This window comes from Prionailurus viverrinus, unplaced genomic scaffold (assembly GCF_022837055.1).
Source record: "Prionailurus viverrinus isolate Anna unplaced genomic scaffold, UM_Priviv_1.0 scaffold_48, whole genome shotgun sequence".
NCBI classification, from domain to species: Eukaryota; Metazoa; Chordata; class Mammalia; order Carnivora; family Felidae; genus Prionailurus; species Prionailurus viverrinus.
This window is the reverse complement of record NW_025927611.1, coordinates 2048813-2075526: the sequence shown is the minus strand read 5'-3', so window position 1 is coordinate 2075526 and position 26714 is coordinate 2048813. Positions and strand designations below refer to the sequence as shown.

Sequence of the window (26714 nt, the reverse complement as noted above, 5' to 3'; positions counted from 1 at the left end):
CGGGTTAGTTACACAGAATGTTCACCTGCATCTGGGCCAGACGTTGAGAAGGCATGTGGGTGTTTCTTCAGTGTGCTCTCCTCTGTGTTTCCATGAACCGTGTGGAGAACAGCCAGAATGGAAAACCACCGGGCCACGGGGAAGGGAAGCCAACAACTCATCAGGTGTAGGTGACTTGGACCCAACTCACGACAGTGGTATTACTCACACAGTATTACTCACTTCTGCAGCCTGAATCCCCGTGTACAGGCAACCTCTTGCGAGGGCAATGACCATAAAAAGACTCATTGAACAAAACAGGACACTCTTTGCCCAAGTCATAGTAAATAGACATCTCCCAGTTTAAGCGTCGATCAAAGCACCGTGCCCTACACATTAAGTATATACTTAAGGTATACCTTAATAAAGTCAGAAGAATAAAATGAATACCCTCCCTAAAAAAAAAAGGCCCTCGTGGGGCGCCTGGGTGGCGCAGTCGGTTAAGCGGCCGACTTCAGCCAGGTCACGATCCCGCGGTCCATGAGCTCGAGCCCCGCGTCAGGCTCTGGGCTGATGGCTCGGAGCCTGGAGCCTGTTTCTGATTCTGTGTCTCCCTCTCTCTCTGCCCCTCCCCCGTTCATGCTCTGTCTCTCTCTGTCCCAAAAATAAATAAAAAACGTTGAAAAAAAAATTAAAAAAAAAGGCCCTCGTAGTTACCATGCTCTGATTTTCTCTAGGATATTTTCCATGAAAACCCAGTTGGCCACACTTAGCACCGTGGTAGACCAGTTGTACCCCACGGTCTTCTTTGAGGGACAATGTAAGTGGGTCTCAGGTGACTTAGAGCAAACAAAGTTTTTAAGGCACTGCTGGACCCATGACAGTAAAATTATTTTTAAATCTACACGTCTGGGAAAATTTAAACACACGCTTGAGTAACCCACGGGCTAAAGAGGAAAACAAGGAGACAGGAATGGCAGACTGTATCTGTGAGACATAAACCAAGTCACAGGGAGAAATGAGGGACACAGAAGGCTAGACGTCCAGAAACCCAAAAATAAATGGCATTCGTCAAATCAGGAAGTCGGACGATACATCCCAGAAAGAAGGCAAAGAATTGTAAACAGAAGCAAAGGAAGAAATTAGACACCTGGCGTAACCAAAAATGATAGATTAGCAACTAAACGTACACACTGGTAGAGCTCTATTCCTGAACAGGAGAACGGACTTCATTGGTTAAGAATCTCAGAGCCAGAGATTACTACACGCACACATTCATGCACTGTCCCTTCAGGGCACATGCTGGAAACCAGAAGGGACTTAAGTCTGGGTTTGTGTTTGTGCTTTTAAAGCTTTTGGTAAACAAGCAAAAAATGTACACCCAATGCCTAGGATACCGGTACCCAGATGACAAAAAATACAGCTGCCACTACAATTCCTTGAACAACACGGTGTGAACTGTGCGGGTCCACTGAGATGCGGATTTTTTTCAATAAAAACAGCACAGTCCTGTAAATGTATTTTCTCTTCCTATGATTTTCTTTTCTTTTCTTTTTAAATTTTTTTTTAATGTTTGTTTATTTTTGAGACAGAGAGAGACAGCATGAACGGGGGAGGGTCAGAGAGAGAGGGAGACACAGAATCCGAAGCAGGCTCCAGGCTCTGAGCGGTCAGCACAGAGCCCGACACGGGGCTCGAACTCACGGACCATGAGATCATGACCTGAGCTGAAGTCGAACGCTTAACCGACTGAGCCACCCAGGCACCCCTCTTCCTATGATTTTCTTAATCGCACCTTATTTTCTGTAGCTGATCTCATTGTAAGAACACGGTATATAATACCCAGAGCATTCAAAATGTGTGTTAGTTGACTATTTATGTTATCTGTCAGACTTCCGGTCCACAGTAGGCTCTTAGCAGTTAAGTTGTTGGGGGGTTAAGAGTTACATGTGGATTTTTGAGTGCATAGAGGCTGGGCAGCCCTAACCCCTTGTGGTTCAAGGGTCAAGTGTGATTTCTCCACTTGAATGGCAAATCAAATCCGGACTTTGGATGCAAAGACACGGGTGGCATACATTTATTCCTGAACTTCCCTTAAGCAGACTGCATACATGGGTCTTGTTGTCCTCTCAGCAAAGCTGGGTGCAGACAGGGTGGGTGTCGGCATCATCATTCAGTAGACGATACATCACAGAGACCCAAAGGCTTAATGATGGCACCTAATGCAAGACTTCACGCCTCCCAAAGCTCTGATCCAATGGAAATGAGCATGGAATGCCCTCCCTGACCCATAGGCCAATCCAAGAAGCTTCCCCAATCCCACCTCCCAACCTGTCCTTCCTTGGAGGGAGCCCAGTGCACCTTCTCTGGTTGTGTTTCCTAATAGCCAAGACGAGAGGTGCCCATGCCACCTGTTCATGGTACAGACATCCTCAATATCCAGTTGGCATCTAGACAGAGACTTTGTACTACATGGACCAGCCTTGGGTCACTTGAGTGAGCTTGTGTTTCCTCAGAACCTGGCTTGTAGCAATGACTGACTGACTGACTGACTGACTAAGTGACTGAACAGATGAATGAACGATGGGGTCCCTCCCGCTGCCGAACCCAAACAGAGCTCATTGTTGCTACACCGAGGGAAGAAAAGAACCTCTTTAACGAGAAGACAAACACACATCATGAGCCCAACTACCGAATCGAGTCTTGCCCGCGGATGGAAAGTCGTCACCCTGGAGTGTGCACGGAGACCCTGTCTACTCCCCTAACGTGAGCCACAGGCTCAAACCCAGGACCTCCAGTGCCTGCCAAGCCATGGATTCCGCTTTACTCACCCATAAATCCGCACGATTTCTCCAGCTTCTGGGAAATGTCTCCGAGGAATTTTATGATCCGGTGTCGAGGGAACAAGCTACCTTCTCCAGAACTATGTTGTTGTTTTCTTCCCTCTCTCTCCCAGGGAGGAAAAGAAACATAAGGGCTGTCACGTAACAAGGAGGAGGAATCTGAGGCCAGGGTCCTACAACGTTCAAATTGTTTGTGAAGCGCGTCTTCTCAGCTTGGGGACTGTGGCATCTGTCAAATCCCGGCGTGTGTGTTATCTCAGTGGTGGAAGATGTCGGCTTGGCCAGGAGCCATCCTGAGCCTTGACTCGGAAAGTACCTTTGTGATCATGGACACGGTCGCTGGCATTCGTGTACAATGGCCTCAAGCTGTAATAGGTTCTCTGACAACATATAAATGCTCCAACGTTGGCACCTTCCAGAACTCAAGATTCTGTTTTGTGGTGCAAATTCCCGGCTGTTCAGAATACTAGATGAGCCACAGCTCGCTCTTGGTTTAATCAAGGAAGGGATTCTAGTTCTAAAAGACATTAGTCCGGAGTCTAGGGCTTTGGTAGGCTATCTGAGCAGTCTGAGGGCGTGCCGATACCCAGGGCTGGAAGCTGTAATTCAAATATGCCTGGCTCAGGGGAGGTGGGGGGGCGGTCCTTGAACTTGGCAGATCAAGAAGATGCCTTCAGAAGCTCTACAGAAATGCTGATTTATCCAGAGGAATTGCTTCTGGAATTCTGTTGAAATTGGAGATGATCAGCAATCCTTTTCAGAGGCTCCCCCAGTGGGCAACCAAAACCCACGAGCCTTAGTAGACCTTCAGAAACATCTTCAGCATCTTTGTTGAGAAGGAGGTCTCTGTAGGGTTTACCACGTTGGCCACGAAAACACAGAGAACTCACCCCGGGCATTGTCACGTCTCCCAAACCAGAGCAAAGACATTCCTTTGCATTTTATTAAGTTCCCGTTAAGGGACGCTCCATTCCCGAAGAACACCTCATGGCGCCAGTCCATCCCCCCTGAACATCCAAGCAGCGAACTATAAAGCACCTGTCCCCGTGTCCAGTGTGAACTCCACACTGGAAGAGCTGCGGGCTGTCGTTCCAAAGAATGCATGTGCCCGGAGTTGACATCGGGTTTGAGTCTTTGATGAGATTCTGTCAACTGAGGGAATGGAGAGTGAGATGACCAGCCTGCGGTCACTGGTCTGGAAATGCCACCTGCAGTCCAGAGGCACACACACAGTGTCCTTTCTATTGCATTTCCAACGGCTAGTTTGTCGTTGTTAGAATTTGAGGACATCTTCAGACGGAGGACTGAGCCATCCTTGCCCGACTGGGGGTGAGGGTGAGCCCTAAAGTCAAGGATCCTGCCCAGTAGAGTGCGTGAGATATTCGGAAGCGGCGGGAACTGTATGAGGTCCTATCAATTTCCATCAGATTCTATCAGGTTCCAAATTCCTATCAATTGGTTGGTGGCTTAGAAGCATAGGAGTTCACCTTCCCCCAGCTCTGGAGACCCAGGCGGGGCGGGGCTCTTGACATCCAGGCGGGGCAGGGCTCTTGAGAGCCAGGCGGGTAGGGTCACGTTCCCTCCAGAGGCTCCCGGGGAAGATCCTTCTGGCCTCTTCCACCTTCTGGGGGCTCCAGGAGTCCCTGTGTGTGGCTGCGTCTCTCCAATCTCTGCCCCCATCGTCACATGACCTCTTCCTCGTTTGTCATGAAATCTGTCTGTACTTATTTCAGAAGAGGAAACTTGGGATCACGTTGGGTCTGCCTCGAGAAGCCAAGATGATCTGCTTGTCCTAATTCCCTCCCAAAGATTATCTTTCCAAGTAGCATCACATTCACAGGTTCTGGGAGGGTAGCACGTGCAGGTATCTTTTGAACCGGATCGTACTTCACCTCCTAGAGAGACCGACTGGACACAACCCCAACGACCTTCCAGGTCTGCCTGACTTCCACTGCGTGTGCCACCCCTCACGTCCCTGGTGGACAAGCTGCCTGTGCCTACGGATACGCAAGGAACCAGAAGGAAACGTCTGGCTCAGCTGGGCTCTGATGAACTGTGGTCACCACCCATGACTGGGCATCACATATTTTTATGACTCCTCTAGTTTCCTGGACTAAGCATAAACCGGGTCCTGCAGATGTCTCTAGGAAGGGTGCCAATGGAAACGTTAACAGATATTCTGTTAGGGACACAACCCATGGGGACACAACCCATGGCAAGAGCTGTCCAGACCCCTCTCTTCCTCCCCATCCTACAGATCTCTATGGGGAGTGCCGTCCAGGACCCTGTCCGCCCACCTGTTCTACGGAATCCCTGACTGGCATTGGTCACATCCACATGACGATGGGCTTGAGCTCATGTCAGCAGACCTACGGGCGGAAGGTGGCACCCGGGGCTGGGTCACTGTCAAAGTGTGGAGTAGACCATGGGTTTCCACCTCAACCTGGACCCAACAGACTGAGGAAGGCTCATGTCTCTCTGTCTTGGGGACCCAGGAGTCCAAGCTGAGTGTCCAGAATAGTGGATGCGTGGGAGAACAAAGGACTCACGGGACCCAGAAACCTCTGGAGACCCAACGCTTCATGCTCGTGTCAAAGTGCCTGTGTCACTTGGAACGTGTCTCCTCAAACCTACTCCCTGCCGTGTGTTACTCAAGAAACATGGAACACTTGGCTTAGGCAGCATTTAATGGTTCCTGGCACTTGGGAGAAACTTGGCACACAATTTATGGCTCTCGGCCACTTGGAGGCCACACTCAATATTTCTTTTGTTCCCCGATTTCCCGCAAAGGCAGGACAGCAGACGGGAGACCGTTGGGGACAGAGCCCTGAAGGCAGCAGCTGTGGAAAAGGCAGACACGGGGATCTGTCACAGACCTGCGTTTGCCGGCCCGAGGCGAGGTCTTCCCAATGTGGCCGTTACCCCAAGAGGGTGTCTTGGGTCACGTCAGGGATGCTGGTCATTTGGCAACTTGTGGCCCACAGTTGTCTCTGGAGATCTCGGTCGTACGTGACCGTCAGAGACTTGGTCTCTTTCTCGTTGTAAAGGTAGCGGCCGCCGATTCCCTCCAGGTCCGGGGTGACCGCTGCATAGACGGAGGTCCAGGCTCCCTCATCTGGGGTCTGCGGGGCGAGGGAAGAAGGCCAGGACGCATCAGCTTTGGGAGCACAGCGCACGGGATTCTCGGGGCCCCCACCGATGCGAGTTTCCAGCGGGGGTGGGGGTGGGGTGGCAGCATTCCTGGGCAACGGCCACCGCGTAGGGGGACAGCAAAGTGCAAAGAGAAGCTGGGAACGCAGACAAGACACGTGAGGGCTGAGCCCTGCGTCTGGCGCACCGCGGCAACGTCACAACGTGGGCACGGTCCGCGGGGCGGGGGACCCAAGAGAACCTCAGGACACTGCAAATGGTGGTGACCCCAGGACCCTCGGGGCTGTGATTCCGCGCCCAGAAGCCAGCAGAATGTCCCCTGAGCTGCTTACAGCAGGCTGAACGCTTCGCGGGGGTGCTTATGTTGCTTAATAAACTTGCGGAAATCTGCCCGCCCCAGCCCCTCAACCCTTCTCACGGGCCCCGTCGGTCTATACAGCCGACCCCGGAACAACACGCGTCCACTGCGAGGCGGATGCTTTTCGGGAAATGCCACACAGTCTTGGAAATGCGTTTTCTCTGCCTAATGAGTCTCTGGACCGCATTCTCCTTCTCTGGCCTCCCCAGTCGTGAGAACACAGCGCAAAGCACACACAACGTACCCAACGCGGTCAACCTGTTTACGGGACCTGCGAGCCTGCTCGTCCAAGGGAGGCCTCCAGGCCTCACAAGGTGGACGTGCCTCTTCATCTGCACGGGGGTGGGCCTTCCCACGCATGCGCACACACTCCCACGTGCACACACCCCCCCCACGGACACGCACAAACTCCCACGGACGCGCACACACTCCCACGTGCGCACACACCCCCCCCCCCACGGACACGCACACACTCCCATAGACAGACACACACACACACTCCCACGGACGCGCACACACTCCCATGCACACACTCCCACGCACACGCACACACTCCCACGTGCACACACACCCCCACGGACATGCACACACTCCCACAGACACACACACACACACTCCCATACACACACTCCCATGTGCACACCCCCCACAGATACGCACACACTCCCATAGACACGCACACACATTCCCATGCACACACTCTCACGTGCACACCCCCCCACGGACACGCACACACTCCCATGGACGCGCACACACTCCCACGTGCACATACACCCCCACGGACACGCACACACTCCCATCTGTGCAAACACCCACAAGGACACGCACACTCCCACGCACGCGCACACACTCCCACGTGCACACCCCCCCCACAGATATGCACACACTCCCATAGACACACACACACTCCCATGCACACACTACCACGCACGCGCACACACTCCCACGTGCACACCCCCCCCCACGGACACGCACACACTCCCACGGACGCGCACACACTCCCACGTGCACACCCCCCCCACGGACACGCACACACTCCCACGCACGCGCACACACTCCCACGCACGCGCACACACTCCCACGTGCGCACACCCCACCACAGACACGCACACACTCCCATGCACACGCACACACTCCCACGCACACGCACACGCTCCCACGTGCACACCCCCCCCACGGACACGCACACACTCCCACGTGCGCACACCCCACCACAGACACGCACACACTCCCATGCACACGCACACACTCCCATGGACACACACTCCCACGCACACACTCCCACGTGCACACACCCCACCACAGACACATACACACTCCCATGCACACGGACACACTCCCACGCACACGCACACACTCCCACGTGCGCACACCCTACCACTGACACGCACACACTCCCACGCATGCGCACACACTCCCACGGACACGCACACACTCCCACGTGCGCACACCCCACCACAGACACGCACACAGTCCCATGGACACGCACACACTCCCACGTGCGCACACACTCCCACGGACACACACACACTCCCACGCACGCGCACACACTCCCATGGACACACACTCCCACGCACACACTCCCACGTGCGCACACCCCACCACAGACACATACACAGTCCCATGCACACGGACACACTCCCACGCACACGCACACACTCCCACGTGCGCACACCCTACCACTGACACGCACACACTCCCATGGACACACACACTCCCATGTACGCGCACACACTCCCACGTGCGCACACCCCCCCACAGACACGCACACACTCCCACGCACGCGCACACACTCCCACAGACACACACACTCCCACGTGCGCACACCCCACCACAGACACGCACACACTCCCATGCACACGCACACACTCCCACGTGCACACATACCCCCACGGACACACACACTCCCACGCACACACTCACGTGCGCACACACCCCCACGGACATGCACACACTCCCATAGGCACACACTCCCATAGACACACGCACACACTCCCATGCACACACTCCCACGCACGCACTCCCCCATGCGCACACCCCCCCCCCACGGACACACACACACTCCCACGGACACGCACACACACTCCCATGCGCGCACACACACCCCCACGGACACGCCCACACTCCCATCGGTGCAAACACCCCCATAGATACACACACACTCCCACATGTGCACACCCCCACGGACACACACACTCGCATGCACGTGCACACACTCCCATGGATACACACACTACCATGCACACACTCCCACGAACACACACACTCCCATGCATGCACCCTCACATGCACGCGCGCGCACACACACACACTCCCATAGACACACACACTCCCAGAGGCACACACAACCATACACACACACACACTCCCATGCACACACACAACTCTATGCACACTCATACTCACACGCATGTACACACATTTATATGCACATACATTCGCAGGCACGCAAGTCATGTACAGACATATTTACCTGCACACACATATGTTCTCACACACATGTATTCATATGTATTTTCACATGTACACACAGGCACTCCCACTCCCACACATACCTTCACACACACAGTCACACGTACATTCTCATGCACACACCTATGCTCATGTGGACAGTCATGTACCCACACGCACACATCCACTCCCACGCACACACACACATACTCCGATACAGACACATAAGCTCATATTTACACACCCGCGCACACATTTATACACACATACACTCCCATGCACATGCACACAGTCACCCAAGCCATCCCCGGGCAGCCGGCTCTGCTGACACACGAAGGGGCAAGGAAATAGAGCAGTCTCTTGGCTAGAATGCATCTTGTGAAGAATTAATCACATCCACTTACCCAACTATCATGGCTTAACTACATGATAGATGCCAGGCTTAAAAAAGCAACCGCTGATCATTTGTAGAACATTTTAAAGCCTTGGGCTCATAATGAAGACGGAAATGAGATTTCATTTGTATTCTTTAATTCCTAAACGTTTTGACAGCTCGTGAAATAGATGGTTTGATTCATTTATTCCTCATTATATCTCATATCACATCCGAATCATCACCCATCAGAGCAATTATAGGTCATGTCCGCGTGAGACGGAGGGTGTCATGATAAGTGTGGAGACGCACGTGTGTGTACAAGTACGCACACACACGTACACACACGTGCTTACAGGCACACACATGCTCACATGCACACACACTCACCTGCACGTACTCATCCATGTGCACGCACATGTGCTCACACACTCACCCATGCACACACACATGTGCTCACACATGGTCACATGCACACACATATACTCATACATGCATACACTCGCTTGTGCACACACTTGCTCACATGCACGCTCACCTGTGCGCACACATGCCCACATGCACACACGTGCTCACACATGGCCACAGGCACACACACATACACATACTCACATGTGCACACACATGCTCACATGCACACACGTGCTCATACATGGTCGCATGCACACACATATGCTCATACATGCATACACTCACTTGTGCACAGACTTGCTCACATGCACACTCACCTGTGCGCACACATGCCCACATGCACACACGTGCTCACACATGGTCACATGCACACACATATACTCATACATGCATACACTCGCTTGTGCACACTTGCTCACATGCACACTCACTTGTGTGCACACATGCCCACATGCACACACGTGCTCACACATGGCCACAGGCACACACACATACACATGCACACACATGTGCACACACATGCTCACATGCACACACGTGCTCACACATGTACACACATACATGCACACATTCACTTGTGCACACACATGTTCACACACTCACGCATGCACACACACGTATACACACGTGCTCACGTGAGCACACACGTATTCAGGCACATGCACACACACTAGCTCACACGCACACACACGTGCTCACCCACAAGCTCGCATGCCGTCACACACCTGATTTTAACCTTTGGGGATTTACCTGCACCCCCTGGAGGATGAGAACACACCCAAGAGCCTCAGGACCTGGGTTCAAATTCCTGCCTCACCACCTGTTCCCTGTGAGACCTTTGCCAAACCAACCACCCTCCCAGGACCCTTTCCTCACCTGGAAAACGGAAATTATACAACTAGCTTTTCCACACAAGTAACCAGGGGGAACGTCCCCTGGGCCCAGCTCCAGCCTCTGTCTGTGCAGCAGCCTTCCTGCTGAGCTGGACGGGGCTGAACGAAAGCCACAAGCCTCAGGCCAGCTGATCTGCGCCCCCAAAACTCATACGGTGAAGCCCTCGCCCTCGGGCCCCCAAAATGCGTTTGATTTGGAGGTGGGTCTTTAAACGGGGGATTATGGTAAATGAGTCGTTAGGATGGGCCTGATCCCAAGGGGATGGGGTCCTTCTAAGAAGAGAGGATGAGCAAACAGACAGACAGGATAGAGGAGGAACAAGCCTCTGCCCCTTCCTGGAACTCACACACCGCCTCAGCCCTGCCTGGACCTCAGACCCCAGCCCCCCCCCCTGCCTGAATCTCAACCCCAAACTCAGACCTGCCGGGATCTAGCCCTCAAACTCAGCCCCGCCTGGATCTCAGACCACAGGCCTCAGCCCTGCCCGGATTTCAGACTCCCAGCCTCAGCCTTCCATGGATCTCTGACTTTCAGCCTCGGCCCTGCCTGGCTCTCAGACCCCCAAACTCAGCCCTGCCGGGATCTCAGCCCCCAAACTCAGCCCGCCTGGATCTCAGACCACAGGCCTCAGCCCTGCCGGGATTTCAGACCCCCAGCCTCATCCCTGCCTGGACCGCAGACTCCCAGCCTCACCCTTCCATGGATCTCTGACTTTCAGCCTCAGCCCTGCCTGGATCTCAGACCACCAACCTCGGCCCCGCATGGATCTCAGACTCCCAGCCACAGCCCTGCCTGGACCTCATTCTCCCAGCCCCAGCCCTGCCTGGACCTCAGACTCCCAGCCTCAGCCCTCCTTGGATCTCAGACTCCCAGCCTCGGCCCTGCTTGGAAATGAGACTCCCGACCTCAGCCCTGCCTGGTTCTCAGACCCCCAGCCTCAGCCCCACCTGGATCTCAGACCCCCAGGCTCAGACCTGCCTGGATCTCAGACCCCCAGCCTCAGCCCTGCCTGGATCTCAGACCCCCAGCCTCGGCCCTGCCTTGGTCTCAGACCCGTAGCCTCAGCCCTGCCTGGACCTCAGACTTTCCTTCGGTCCTACCTGGATCTGAGACTCCCATCCTCAGCCCTCCCTGGATCTCAGACCCCCATGCTCGGCCCTGCCTGGATCTCGGAGGGAGACAATAAATGTGTGTTGTTTAGGACACCCAGTCCGTGGTGCTTAGTTGTGGCAGCCTGGGGAACCCTAATTCAACTCAGTAGATGAGTTTTCCTCTCCGCCTGGGAACGTTCCCTGCGGAAGGCTCTAGGAACAGCTGGCCTGGCAGGTGTCTCCTATCTCAGGAAGGAGCTGTGTGCACCCACCTTTTCCAAGGAACAGGTGGTTATACCTTTACTCATCTGCTACATGATGAGTCCGGGGCAGGACATGGTCAGATTCGGCCCCACGGACCTCAGAGTAGGAAGGAAGACTAGTATCGGCAGAAACTTCTCAGCCATGTGTCCCGCGAGCGATGGCGTCCCCGTTTGGACCGAATGCACACGTCCCCCCAGACCCGTACGGGAAAGCCCCAACCCTCAATGGGACGGTATTAGCAGGTGGAGTCTTTCGCAAGTGATCAGGGTGCAGTGAGGTCGTGGTGGGATCAGTGCTCTTCCCGGAAGAGGACTTTGCCACCTGAGCGAACGCACACATGCCCCAACCCCAAGCTCTACGTTTGAAAGATGCCGTGGTCTAGGTGATGAGAAGACCACGAAGACGAAGGAAGGTTTGTCCTGAATCTCTTTGAGCTAGAACCCTGCACACCCCAGCGGCAAGGGTAGGCACAGGTGGTGTCACCTCCTCTCCGCTCTCACGTCTCCCCTTTGCTTCCCTCTGGTTTGCGCTCTTATTTCCTGACGTCCTGTGCCTGTGGCTCACGGTGGAGCGATCCGCCATTGGCTGGGCCCCAGGCTGTAGGCTGGATGCCCCAGGGAGCCACCATGTCTGAACCTTGACAAGGAAAGCCCACGTGGGTCGACTGTTAATGGGGCCAGCAGAATAAAGCCCTCCCGCTCTTGGCGATCTCTTGCACTGGGATCCTCCCTCGCTAACTCAACTTTTCCTGTGGTGGGCGCCATGTTGGGAAGAAGGCAAGGTCAAAAGACTTCCTCTCCTATGACCTCTACGACCCGTACCTGGAGTGTAAAGATGTAGGTGATATTCCATGACCCATAAGCTCAAGCTTGGGGATGTTCATCCCCAGGGACCAGCGTTGTTAATCCTTTCTTCTTCTTCCCCGGGATCACTCTTTGGCTCATTCAGTCATGGAACTCACGTCCTAGAGAAGTTCAGCCCCAACCAGGACGGGTAAATGAGGCAGACCCTCCTTAGCTTAATTCGCCAAAGAACCATCGATAGGATGGGATCCAGGTACGCAACTGTGTTCAAACTGACTGGTGACTCAGGTCCGTGATCATACACATCATGGAGGCAGATCGGGAAGGACCTAATTAAGACGAATATGCGGAAAGCCCCACATCACCTGCATTCTGTGTCTGGCCTCAAGCAACACCAAGGACAGATGACCACCATCAAATCCCCCAGCAAAATCTGATTACCTGCCTTCATGCAGTTGTAGTGGAGATGGGCTGCTTTCTGGCTCACTCCCAGAATGATGAAGTGTGTTGTTTCCTGGGCAGTCTGTGCTGAAAAAATCAGTCACCTTCTGCATAGATAAGAAGGTGCTCTAAACAATGCTTCCTCTGGCATAAATAACATACCCCATTTTATCTACAGCTTGTAAAAAAAAAAAAAAAGAAGATAATCCTTAAAGACTTGGAAGATGTCTAAAATGTGAAACCAAACCCAAGAGTGAAATGTGTTGCTTTTATCAGGGGCAGGGGGGTCGCTGGGGAACCAGACGCCCGCTGGGAGACCAGGGAAGAGGGCTCTGTGTATTTATAGTTAAAGGTTTTCTCTGCGTGAAGCCACGGATGGAACTGGAAGCTACAGACTGTTTCAGTGCGATTCAGTACAGCAAATGTCTGTTAAATGCTCACCAATATTTTGTTGGCTCTCGGGGCAGAGAAAAGCTATTTTGAAAACAACCCCCACCACCCTGTAGCTTACAAGAGGCCGGGGCTGTGGGGTCGACAGTTGGGCACAGATGCCTGAAAAAATAAGTCTTTACAGTTTGGGAAATGCTTTCACACATATTCGGTTAGCGATTTTCACAACAATCTTTTCAGATGTTATTATCCAGAATTAACAGATTACCCAAGCGAGGGGCATTGTGGGTGGTGGGGGCGGGGGAGGGGCAGGGTGGGGCCGTGCTGAATGCCCACGTCTTGGTTTTTCCATAGACCCCAACCCTCTCCCTCTTGGTCCTGAATCTGCCTCCCCGTCCCCCATGCCTACGGTTCATTTCTCACCTCCTTTCATGTCTTCGTCTGTGGAATGAAAACCTGACTCTCCTCTGAGCCAGAGACGCACACTCATGGCAGCCCAGTTGGTACATGGGGAACCAGAGACCCTACTTAACCCCCTCAAGGTCAAGCATTCCCAGATCCGCACCTGGGCATTTCTCATCGCCCCATGTCTTGGACTGGAATCACCATTACTCTCACTTTCCTAAGTCAGCAACCCTGGAATTATCATTGAGTCTTTCCTCTTTCATATGCCAGAGTCAACCAGTCAAGATGTCTTGACCTTCCTCTCTCCCTCTCGAGCACATCCAGTGCCCCCTGCACCAATGCAATGGCCTCTAAGTGGATGGCTCTGATCTCACCTCATCACTGACGTTCCCCAACTGGCATCCAGAGCTAACATCCTAAGGTGCCCATTGGCTTGTAGCACATGGTAAGCTTGTCTCCCGGACAAGCTTTGGGATGGGGCTGGGAACGGCTGCTCTTGGGAGAACTGAGACAAAGGGCAGCTCAGTTCCTTTCTCGGTCTTGAGTTCAGATGGCGGACACAGTGGAGGACAGGCGTGGTGTCCGTTTGACCACCCGCCATCTTGACCCACTTTCTGCATCACACATAGCTCCAGCATTGTTCATCCTCCTTGGACCCTGGCCCAGTCTTCAACCCACCTTCCAAGGCTCCAAGCCCAGTCAAGCTTTCGCCTGCTACCCCCAACACTAGGGTAGACCACTGCCACCAGATTTCTCCTTTTGGCTCTCATGAGAATGCTTGGAGTCAAACCAAGGGATAGCTAGTTGAGTTCCCGTCACTGTGGTGCAACGTGATCACTCCGTGCCTGGAAGGTTGCCTGAGATGTCCTCAGTCTGTCTCAATGGACATCCTGCACTGACTCCCAGCTCCACACCTCCTGGGGGATCCCATCTGGTTTGATGTAATCAGGATATACCTGAGAGGCGGGTCTTGTCCACCTGCTCTACAGAGGAAGGAGCTGAAGCCAACACACTTGGCAAAGACACAAGAAAACGGTCTTCAGAGCTGAGACCCAAGGGAGGTGAAACTTCCAGGAATTTATCACTAAGTTGGTGGCTTAGTACAGCACAGATCTATTCTCTCAAAATTCTACAAGGTTACAAGTGTAAAGCGTATCTCAGTGGGCCAAAATCCGAGGGTTGGCAGGGGCTGCCTTCCTCCTGGATGTTCCGGGGGAGAGTCTGCCTCCTTGTCACTTGTTTCTCCAAGTCTGACCCACCCTCCTCTCCCTTATGAGGACCACTGTGATGGTGCTGGGCTCTCCTGGATCGTCTGAGATATCCTACCACAGGTTGATTCCACGAGGGAAGAGGAATGGCGGTAGGTCCCTACAGCACGACAGAAGGTCAGCTGAAGGTCGTGATCACAGTGTGCTTGAATCTTGTTGAACGAGGGGGGAAGGATGGCTGGACGTGTGCCCTTGAGTTGATTAATGCAACCTGCCATCCTCCCGACACATCCATCAAAAAGCAATCAAGTGACCCAATGACCAGCTGATCCAAATGCATATTAAAGAGAACCAGCCGTCACCAGTCATACATGCTACGGTGACGTGGCCACATCCTACACTGTCAATTTGTTTCATTTGAATAGGAGACCCACCTATTGTGGGGAGACCCACAATCAGACCTGGGATTGTTTGAAACAAGCCCCACACAGGGGTCCAGAGGCACCCGGCACCGAGGACAGTGCTTCCTCATGGTCCCCACTGATCCTGAGGCAGTGAGGTAGGTGCATGGGGTTGCTGTCCTAACGCCACGGTCCCCACACCTGACAGATGCGTTTTCTGCATCGGCACTGGCACCCCTGGGTCTCACGACCGCTGAAAAGCTTCATCTACACTCATGCGGAGCCTGGGAAAGTAGAGACCGACAGACTCGTGCCAGCCTCCTGCTTCTTCTCAAGGAACTGTGCCACGCGTCCCCGGGGCGCTCCCAGCCGGGTCTGGGGCAGGCCAAATGAGGCTGCTCTCTTGGCGTGAGACAATATTTCCAAATCCCTTTGCCGGGGGAAGTAGACACCCGATGATGAGTCAGTAGGAAGGCAGATGGAAAAGGAAGGGCGGTAATGAAGCCCTGAAGGGAGCCGTGGGGTGCAGCTGGTTCACGAGAGGCGCTCGGATGAGACCAGGGGCACGTGTGGCGGGCAGGCCTCGAGAAGAGCTCCCCTGGCCGTCCTCATTAATTCCAACACTTGTCGAAACCCACAATCCTCGAAGGGACCAAGCTGTCAACGCTGACTCAGGGCGAGGGAGGAATCCTCAAGAAAGCGATCCGCGTTAAAGAGAACGTTGAGAGCCGAGTTGGAACCATCCGTGTGAAAATCTGCAAACCCACAGAGCTTGCAAAGGCCAATATTTTCATCAGGACGTTAGTATCTCAACTTGACAGAGAGAGCACAGAGGAGGATTTGTGGTTCTGGGGTAAATATCAGTACAGAAGTCCCCAGCGAACTGCCTGGGGAACGGGATCCTCTGGTGTGGGGGACATGAATGGTCAACGACGGGCAGAATCATTCTAGAAACCGGGGACCCTCCACTCTAGGATCCACGTGATCCCAATAAGGGCCTTGAGGGAAACAAAAGCAAAGACACATTCATCTCCCTAGATCCTAGTCAACTAGATTCCCAGTTTTCTGGAAAGTGCCAGATATTAAATATTGCTGGCTTCATGGGCCATCTGGTCTCTGCTATAACTACTCAGCTCTGCTGTTGAAACACAAAAAACACGTAAATGAACAAGTATGTGTGTGTGAATAAAACTTTACTGGCAAAACCACGTGGCCACTGAAAATAGCAAACGAGACATGACCCGGCAATATCACCTATTAGCTAATTGCGTAGAGAGTAGGTAAGAGCATTTTCAAGAGAGACACAAAGAAGGGGCGGGGATGGGATTATATTCGCACCTTCAGTCCTCATCTGGCTTCACAAAGGGAAGACTGAAAATCCATTAAGAAGAAGACGTCAGCCACAGAATCAACAAAGGTGCAAAGGCCGGAGGCATTCTCAGCCCTTGAACCACGTTTGTGTAAAACTGTCCTTGAAAGCCCATGGAATTCTCCGGAACATGCAGACGGGAGAACCTTCTGGAACCCTCTCAGGCCAGAGCCCACGGTGTTCCCTAGAGAGACTGGGACAGAAACAGCACTGGAGATGCACGGTTGATGCTCTACGGGAACGTCATTGGAAACTGCAAAGAACGAGAAACGACCCAGATGTTCCTGACCAAGAGGACAGATCTAAGATTTCAAACACTTAATATGGACTTATTAACTGTGGGTTAAGTTGGGTCCTGGCCCCCAAAACACATTTGGAGGTCCTAGCTCCCAGTAGGGTGAAGGCCACGTTACTTGAAAACAGAGTCGTTGCCAATGTGACGAAGGGAAGGGTCTGACATGAGCCCATCCTAGATCAGGGTGGCCCTGAATCTGATGACAGGTGTCCTCATAGGAGAGGCAAGAGGAGAGACACAGACACAGAGGAGAAGCCCCAGTGAAGACAGAGACAGACACGGGAGGGACGTGGCCATGAGCCCAGGGATGCCTGGAGCCCCAGAAGCTGGAAGAGGCAGGAAGGACCCTCCCCTGGAGCCTCTGGAGGGAACACAGCCCTGCCTGGATCTCAGCAGCCCTGCCCCTCCTGGATCTCAGCGGCCCTGCCCTGCCTGGATCTCAGTGGTCCTGCCCTGCCTGGATCTCAGTGGCCCCGCCCCTCCTGGATCTCAGTGGCCCTGCCCTGCCTGGATCCAATGGTCCTGCCCATCTTAGGTCTCAGTGGCCCTGCCCCTCCTGGATCTCAGCAGCCCTGCCCCTCCTGGGTCTCAGTGGTCCTGCCCTGCCTGGGTCTGTGGTCCTGCCCTGCCTGGATCTCAGTGGCCCTCCCCTGCCTGGATCTCAGCAGCCCTTCCCTGCCTGGATCTCAGTGGCCCTGCCCTCTCTGGATCTCAGCGGCCCTGCCCTGCCTGGATCTCAGCGGCCCTGCCCTGCCTGGATCTCAGCGGCCCTGCCCCTCCTGGATCTCAGTGGTCCTGCCCCTCCTGGATCTCAGTGGCCCTGCCCTGCCTGGATCTCAGCGGCCCCGCCCTGCCTGGATCTCAGTGGTCCTGCCCCTCCTGAATCTCAGTGGCCCCGCCCTGCCTGGATCTCAGTGGCCCCGCCCTGTCTGGATCTCAGTGGCCCCGCCCCTCCTGGATCTCAGTGGTCCCGCCCTGCCTGGATCTCAGTGGTCCTGCCCCTCCTGGATCTCAGTGGACCTGCCCCTCCTGGATCTGAGGGGCCCTGCCCCCCCTAGATCTCAGCGGCCCTGACCCTCCTGGATCTCAGTGGTCCTGCCCCACCTGGATCTCAGGGGTCCTGCCCCTCCTGGATCTCAGTGGTCCTGCCCCACCTGGATCTCAGGGGTCCTGCCCCTCCTGGATCTCAGCAGCCCTGCCCTGCCTGGATCTCAGTGGCCCCGCCCCTCCTGAATCTCAGTGGTCCCGCCCTGCCTGGATCTCAGTGGCCCTGCCCTGCCTGGATCTCAGTGGTCCTGCCCTGCCTGGATCTCAGTGGCCGTGTTCTGCCTAGATCTCACTCGTGTTGCCTGCATCTCACTGGTCCCGCCTGGATCTCAGCGGTCCTGTCCCCACTGGGTATCAGACTTCTGGCCTCCAGAGCTGGGACAGGATAAATTTCTGTGGTTCTTGCCATCCCGTCTGTGGTCATTTGCTTTCGCTCCCCCAGGAAACTGATGTACTGAGAAAAAAAAAATCACATATTATTCTACTTCCCTAGGGATCAAAGAAAGCAAAGTTAAATTTCAGAGACACACGTGTGTGAGAGGCTGATAACAAGACAAAGTCAATGCCCTGTGTAGGACGGGGGTTAGATTTTGCAGGTGCATTTTGGGGAAACCCTGGGCACTTTTTTTTTAATGTTTATTTATTTTTGACAGAGAGAGAGAGAGACAGAGAGACAGAGAGAGAGAGAGAGAGAGAGAGAGAGAGAGAGAGAGAGAGACAGAGCATAAGCAGGGGAGGGGCAGAGAGAGAGGGAGACACAGAATCTGAAGCAGGCTCCAGGCTCCGAGCTGTCAGCGCAGAGCCTGATGCAGGGGTTGAACTCACAGACTGTGAGATCATGACCTGAGCCCAGTCGGAGGCTCAACCGAATGAGCCCCCCAGGTGCCGCCTGTTGGCAGTATTTCTAGTGACATCTCTTCACCCCCGAAACGTGAAGACATCACAAGACAAGTATGGGTATTTACCGAGAATTAACGAAACACCCGTGCAAGGCGTTAGGATCCTGGTCTCGGCACGTCCAAGATGCGGGGCTTCCCCGGGAGCAGCAAGCGATTCTCAGACACCAACCCCTCGGCTCTGACACGTCCACTCTGAGGCACCTGGATGTGGCCTCAGATGCCACAGGGTAGGACTGTCCCCGACCCCCCACCTTCAGCTGCCAATCGCAAATTCAGGTGGTCATCCCTGCAGTGGAGTGACCTGTGCGTGGACTGGAGGTTCCTCCAAAGCCTCCTCGGTTCCCTCAACCCGCCAGAGGGGCTCGCAGGGGCGCAGGGGGAAACATCTCACTGCCTAGCTCACTGGGTGGTCATAAGAGGCATAGGTCAGACTGACTCTAACTGCAGCCACCCTCCCCTCCCCGCCGGAGGTCGGGGGGGTGGGGGGGGGGCGGGGCAGAAAGCGCCAAGCCTGTCTTCTCGCGGTTGGTTCCCTTGGTAACCAGCCCCCAAAGACTGGGGCTTCCCAAAGGTCCCCTCATTCGCATAACAAAAGACACCCCTCTGGCTCTCCAGGCTGGAAATTCCAAGGGTTTTAGGAGCTCCTGGCCAGACCCAGGCGGGAGACCAGAGATTTTTATTATAAATCACAAAGTCACCAGCATCGGGAAAGACATCCGGGAAAGGAAAGACAACTTACTCTTGGGACAACAAAGGTCACAGTGAGAAATCTCAACATCTCCCCCCGCAAATCAAGTCACACATCCCTCCCGATTAGCTTGCTCTGACGGCCATCGTATCCTATCCTGTCCTATCTTAGTCTCCTCTTGTCTTATCCTATTTTATGCGACCTTATTGCATCCCGGTTCTCCTCGGCTCTAGTCTACCGTAAAAATCTGCCAACAGCCCAAACCTAGAAAGACGGGACCACTGGGTAAGTAAACAGATATGTCCTCACCGTCCCTTGTGTTTTCTTCAATCACAGGTAACCTAAACGCTGATGTGGAAAGAAATACACAGGGAGGGAAGGGACAGAGCAGGAGAGTGAATTCGGATCAGACACAGGGGTGTGGGCAGGTGTATAGGAAACCTGAGCCTTCCCCTCCAGGATCAGCGGAGAAGGGTGGGCGTTGGGACCCACGGGGTGGGGGCGGGGACCGTGATCAGTACGAGTGACTCCCTTCAAACGCCTTCCAGACTGATGGAGGAACTCGTCCCAACAAGACAAAAGGCAACGGGGGGGGGGGGTGGGTGGGAGGGACGAACATCCAAACGGAGGCGCTGGTGTGTCCCACGGGTGGGATTCGGGCTCAGGCGCAACCTGTGCGACTTCGCGGTGGCAAAGCGGAGGCAGCCTGCGCGCTCCTGGTAAGGACACTGAGGGACGCAGAGTGACAAAGCTCCCCAGGGACTCCGGTGTGGAGAGCACCCCCACATCCTGGAAGCAGGGGGGAAGGCGGCCCCGAAACACACCCGCAGCCACTCTGGGAAGCTGGGGCCAAGACCGCGCCCTTCCGACGCCCTTCCGGGGCGCAAGGGTCGCCAGGGACGCCGGAAGCAGCGGCCAGACAAGGAAACGACGTTCTGAAATCAACCAGACTTTGACTCAGAAACGTGTGCGCGAATCCTGTCGTCTGCTGTAGACAAACACCGGCGGCGGTTTGACTGCACACGCGGGCGGCTCCCACCGCTGACTGCTGTTGACCCGACGGGGGCACCCGGCCGCGCGTAAGTGGCCCTGAGGTGGCCGCCCTCGGGGCCACGGACGGCAGGGACGAGAACCGCCAGGCGAGCGTCGCAGGCTTACCTTGAACGCCCACCAGCCGAGCATCTTCTGGATGAGGCGCGTGCCCCAGAAGACGTGTCTGTACAGGTCCGTGTCGACCACCCCCGGGTCGGCCACGTTGGCGGTCACGGGGCTCCCCTGGGCGGCCAGCAGTCTCTGCAGGTGGTAGGTGAACAGGACGAGCGCCAGCTTGCTTTGGGCGTAGGCGCCGTGGGGGGAGTAGCAGCGGCTGCAGGGGCAAAGCGGGACATGCATCAGACAGTGACGCACCTGTCGCCTGTCCGGGCCCTCACCTGCCCTGTCCCTCACCTGTCCGGTCCCTCACCTGTCCGGGTCCCTCACCTGTCCAGTCCCTCACATGTCTGGTCCCTCACCTGTCCGCATCCCTCACCTGCCCTGTCCCTCACCTGTCCGGTCCCTCACCTGTCCGGTCTCTCACCTGTCCGGTCTCTCACCTGTCCGGGTCCTGCACCTGTCCCATCCTGCACCTGTCTGGTCTCTCACCTGTCCTGTCCCTCACCTGTCCTGTCTCTCACCTGTCCGGTCCCTCACCTGTCCGGTCTGTCAGCTGTCCGGGTCCCGCACCTGTCCCATCCTGCACCTGTCCGGTCCCTCACCTGTCCGGGTCCCTCACCTGTCCGGTCCCTCACCTGTCCGGGTCCCTCACCTCTCCGGTCTCTCACCTGTCTGGGTCCCGCACCTGTCTGGGTCCCTCACCTGCCCTGTCTCTCACCTGTCCGGTCCTTCACTTGTCCCCGTCCCTCACCTGTCCGGTCCCTCACCTGTCCGGTCTCTAACCTGTCCGGGTCCTGCATCTGTCCCATCCTGCACCTGTCTGGTCTCTCACCTGTCCGGTCCCTCACCTGTCTGGGTCCCTCACCTGTCCGTGTCCCTCATGTGCCTGGGTCCCTCACCTGTCCACGTCCCTCACCTGTCCCATTCCTCACCTGTCCGTGTCCCTCACCTGCCCCATCCCTCACCTGTCTGGATCCCTCACTTGCCCTGTCCCTCACCTATCCGGGTCCCTCACCTATCTGGGTCCCTCACCTGCCCCGTCCCTCACCTGTATGGGTCCCTCACCTGTCCGTGTCCCTCACCTGCCTGGGTCCCTCACCTGTCTGCGTCCCTCACCTGTCCGTGTCCCTCACCTGTCTGGGTCCCTCACCTGTCCGGGTCCTTCACTTGCCCTCTCCCTCACCTATCTGGGTCCCTCACCTATCTGGGTCCCACACCTGTCCGGGTCCCTCACCTGCCTGGGTCCCTCACCTGTCTGCGTCCCTCACCTGTCCGTGTCCCTCACCTGCCCTGTCCCTCACCTGTCTGGGTCCCTCACCTGTCCGGGTCCCTCACCTATCTAGGTCCCACACATGTCTGGGTCCCTCACCTGTCCCGTCCCTCACGTGGCTGGGTCCGTCACCTGTATGGGTCCCTCACCTGCCCCATCCCTCATCTGTCCGCGTCCCTCACCTGTCCCATCCTGCACCTGTCCGGTCCCTTACCTGTCCCATCCCGCACCTGCCTGGGTCCCTCACCTGTCTGAGTCCCTCACCTGCCCCCTTCCTCATCTGTCCGGTCCCTCATCTGTCCGGTCCCTCACCTGTCCATGTCCCTCATCTGCCTGGGTTCCTCACCTGCCTGGGCCCCTCACCTGTCCACGTCCCTCACCCGCTCAGTTCCCTCGCCTGTCCGCGTCCCTCACCTGCCCAGGTCCCTCACCTGTCCGCATCCCTCACCTGCCCTGTCTCTCACCTGTCCGGTCCCTCACCTGTCCCATCCCTCACCTGCCTGTGTCCCTCACCTGTTGGGAGTCCCTTACCTGCCTGCACCCAAGGGCCTACCACCTGCCCTCTGCCCCTGGAGTATCCTACCCGGGTTTCCACTCCCCTGCACATGGGGTTTTTCCCGTTTGTAGGACCTCCACGCGGCCTCAGCGCTCAGGGGTCATGCAGGTACCTGGCGTTATGCTCGAGAACTGAGCAGAAAGCCATACATTTCAGCGTTTGTAAGGATGCGTCAATTCTCCCTGTCTGCCTTTATTTTTTATTTCATTAAAAAAAACCACATTTATTTATTTTGAGAGAGAGCACGAGCAGCAGGGAGGTGCAGGGAGAAAGACCGGGGGAGACTCCCGAGCAGGCTCCACACTGTCAGCGCAGAGCCTGATGCAGGGGCTCGGACTCAGGAACCGTGAGCTCAGGACCTGAGCCGAAATTGAGAGTCCGACGCTCAGCGGACTGAACCACGCCTCTAACACGAGATGAAAACAGAGCCCAGAGCCCGGGATGTATGGGACCGGCCTGTTTTTATCTTTCAAATCATTTTTCAGCCGTGAAGTACGTAGTTACGTTTCATAGTCCATTTACAGAAACGCACGTTTGAGTTTTGTCAAAGTTGTGATGTCTGTCGTCTCATAATGTGCTTGGAACATGATTACAACATTTTGAAGCCAGTGTTTTCTTTGTTCCTTTTTGGTTTTTTTTCTTTTGTTTGGTTTTCTTTTGTTTTTGTTTTTTAATGTTTTTATTTATTTTTGAGACAGAAACAGAGCATGAGCAAGGGAGGGTCAGAGAGAGAGGGAGACACAGAATGTGAAGCAGGCTCCAGGCTCTGAGCTGTCAGCACAGAGCCCGACGTGGGGCCTGAACTCACGGACCGTGAGATCCTGACCCAAGCTGACGTTGGATGCCCAACCGACTGAGCCACCCAGGCGCCCCATTGTTTTGTGAGCAGTTGTGGGTTCACGGCGACTAAGGGGTGCTGTAGAGGTTCCCACACACCCCCTGCCTGTCCCTGCTCATGCACAGCCTCCCCCATGATCGGCATCCCCACCGGACGGTGCTTTGGTACAAGTGATGAACGTGGACGGACCACCCAGAGCCCAGAGTTTAATATACGTGGGGCTTTATTCTCGGTGGTGCACATCCTACGGGTTTGGGCAAAGGTACAGTGACCTTTAAGCACCATTATGGTACCAAACACAATAGATTCATGGCCCAAAAAGCCCCGTGTGCCCCTCCTCTCCAGCCCTGCCTCCTCCCCAACCCCAGGCCACCACCGATCTTTCTACTGTCTGCATAGTTTTCCCTTTTCCAGAATGTTCTACCGCTGGAGTCATATTGGCTTGTTTCACTGCTGAAGGACACCTAGGTTTCCGAGGGGGCACGTTTTCCGGTCCAGGGGTCTGGCCCGGGGTCCGTCCCCTTTCTGCTGGAGAATGAACCCCCGGCTCCTGTGTCTTAACGGACGAGTGCGGGGGGCAGGTCAGCGAGGGTAACACCGCACAAAGTTGCCACAGACCGTTTGCCAAAAGAATGGAAACCGGGGCTGTTAGGGAGGGAGGGAGTAAGAGAAAAATACAGGGCGGTTCAGAGCACAGATTCCCTCCCTGATCCAACACAAGCCCCAAACCCTCAATTATCATCAACATACTGGGAGTTTTCTCTTTTTGGGGCCGATTTCTCCTCTCTGCTTCCCGCAGGGGAGAGGACAAGGCCGCAGGAAACAGGCGGTAATTTACTGCAGGCAGATCGATGCCGACTTTCCTCTTGGCTTCTGGCCACTGACGACGGGCCGTGTGCATGCAAGCATTGCACGGAATTCCCAAGATTGCCCGGGTCGGGGTGAAGGTCGGGGCCTTTCAAGGCTGTGATACTTAAGTATGCACGTTTCCCAAGGAAAAATTGATGTGTTATGTGGTTATGGTTTTATACGGCAGAAGGGAGAAGAAAGCACTAAAAATCTTTAAAAATACTTTGCAGGGCCGGGACGGGGGGGAGTCAATACATTTTTCCAGAGGACAGAGGAAGAAAGTCTAAGAGGACAAGTAATTTCATGAGACGTCCCCCGGCGGACTTACGGAGAAAGAGTCGTCCGAGGCGGAAATGGAAAAGAATCAAAGCAAATAAACAGAAGGACGTGACTCCCCACTGAGGTTTGTAAATAGAACCCCAAGGACTTGGAAAGGCAGCCGGTGCGGCGAACAAGGAAGAGGCTGAATGTTAACAGATGAAAGGGAGCAGGGAGACAGCATCCAAGAACGGTTCTCACTGCATCGGGATAAACGAATTCAGGAAACGTGTGCATGGCTAGGTTCTACACGGAACGGTTAACTGCTTGCTTTCTTAATACGTGGTGTCAAAAACCAGAATGCAAACCGTGAGAATACATGCTTGTTTTCTGTAAATACGAACATATTTGGGTAATTACTTAAAGAATAATTCGAAGGCTAATCTGAAACAAAAGTTACAGGTGGTAATGTGGTACGTTGGGTGGGGGGGGGGCAGAAAAACGTTCCTCCTAGACTTTTGAGTGCTGTCCATAAGGTCTGCAAATTAAATTGAGAACTGCTAGATCAACAGGGGAAAGTCACATCAATGTTATTCTTAACTTTACATCTGTAGGGGGATCTTCATAAAAGACCATTAGGCTCGGGTTTATATACCATTTAACCAAGGTTGGGAAATGGTGGAGGAGTGAGTAGACAAAGAAAAGGGTGTTTGGGCTGCCAGAGGTGATAAATAATTGTGGGAGGACGGAGGCAGACCTGGGTGGGCGCATCTGTAAGCGGCAAACATTGCCACGGGCGTCTGGAACCGACTCTGCCCCCAAGAGCCTCGGGAAGGAGCGTGCCCCTCACCGCCTGGACGTCTAGCCTCCAGAGCTGGCAGAGACTCAGGTCCTGTGGTTCTAAGCCACGCTGGCTGTGGTGCCTTGTTACGGACGCCCCTGGACGACGTCGTGCGATCCACGGACATTCACACACCAGCTCTGCCCAGAGGAGCATGTGTGTTAGTGGTACACGGGCAGCCGTTTCTTCATCCGGGAGATCGGCAAACTTTGCGACGAGGAGACCCTCGTCCGTTCTGAGGATGGGAACCGGGACGGGGATACACGTCTGCTTTGGGCCCACGGAGGGGAGAGAGCATGGTCCCAGGCCCTTCTTTGCCCGGCACATCGTGGTGAACAGTGGTCACCCTTGGTGTCGAACCCAGGCTGGGGTAGCGCAGATAAGACCCACAGAGGACCTCAGGTGTCCACGGCTCCAGGAGGCTGGACAGCGACACAAGCCGGGGTGCAGGGCAGTCTAGATGTTGCTGGGAAGGTGTTTTCTTAGCTGGGAATAACACTGAAATCGGTAGATTTGGAGGAAAGTGGGTCACCCTCCAAGGGGCTGGTGGGCCTCGTCTAATCAGTTGAAGGCTTTAAGAGGAAACATGGCGTTCCCTTCAAAGAGGAAGGGATTTGGCCTGGAGACTGCAGCTTTGAAATACTCCCTGAACTACCAGTTTTTAGGCTCCAGATGGCAATTCTGACTCTTAGTTGCTTCACCAGCCTGCTGGTCAACCCCATAGAGGCGGGATTTGTCAGTCTCTCTGATCTGTGAGCCAATTTGTTAACGAAATCCATCCAGGGGCTCCTGGGTGGCTCAGCTGGTTGGACGGGTGAGTGTCGATTTCCGCTCAGGTCACGGTTTCACCGTTTGTGGGCTCGAGCCCCACGTCGGGCTCTGTGCTGACAGCTCGGAGCCTGGATCCTGCTTCGGATTCTGTGTCTCCCTCTCTCTCTGCCCCTCCCCTGCTCACGCTCTGTCTCTCTCTCTTTCAAAAATAAATAAACATTAAAAATTTTTTTTAATAAAAAAAATTTAAAAAGCAACAAAAAAAAACCCAAATTGATGTACCTCTGTCTCATAATATATATATAATAATCCATCTTATGTAATATATATTTATATATAACATATACAGATATAAACATATTATATATATATATATATATATATATATATGTTTTAACTTAACCAATGATAGTTTTATC

The 26714-nt window shown here is 54.5% G+C and overlaps 1 protein-coding gene across 1 annotated transcript in view; it reads right to left on the bottom strand.

Moving 5' to 3' along the window:
• Positions 1–5491: 5491 nt before the first annotated feature.
• The window catches only part of DHRSX (dehydrogenase/reductase X-linked), a 138515-nt gene continuing 117292 nt past the window's right edge, over positions 5492–26714 (bottom strand). Inside the window, exons 6-7 of the mRNA XM_047847393.1 lie at positions 20919–21126; positions 5492–5944 (exon numbers count right to left, since the gene is read on the bottom strand). Coding sequence (XP_047703349.1) covers positions 5741–5944; positions 20919–21126 — 412 coding nt within the window. The 3' untranslated portion in view covers positions 5492–5740. The remainder of the gene's footprint in view (positions 5945–20918; positions 21127–26714) is intronic.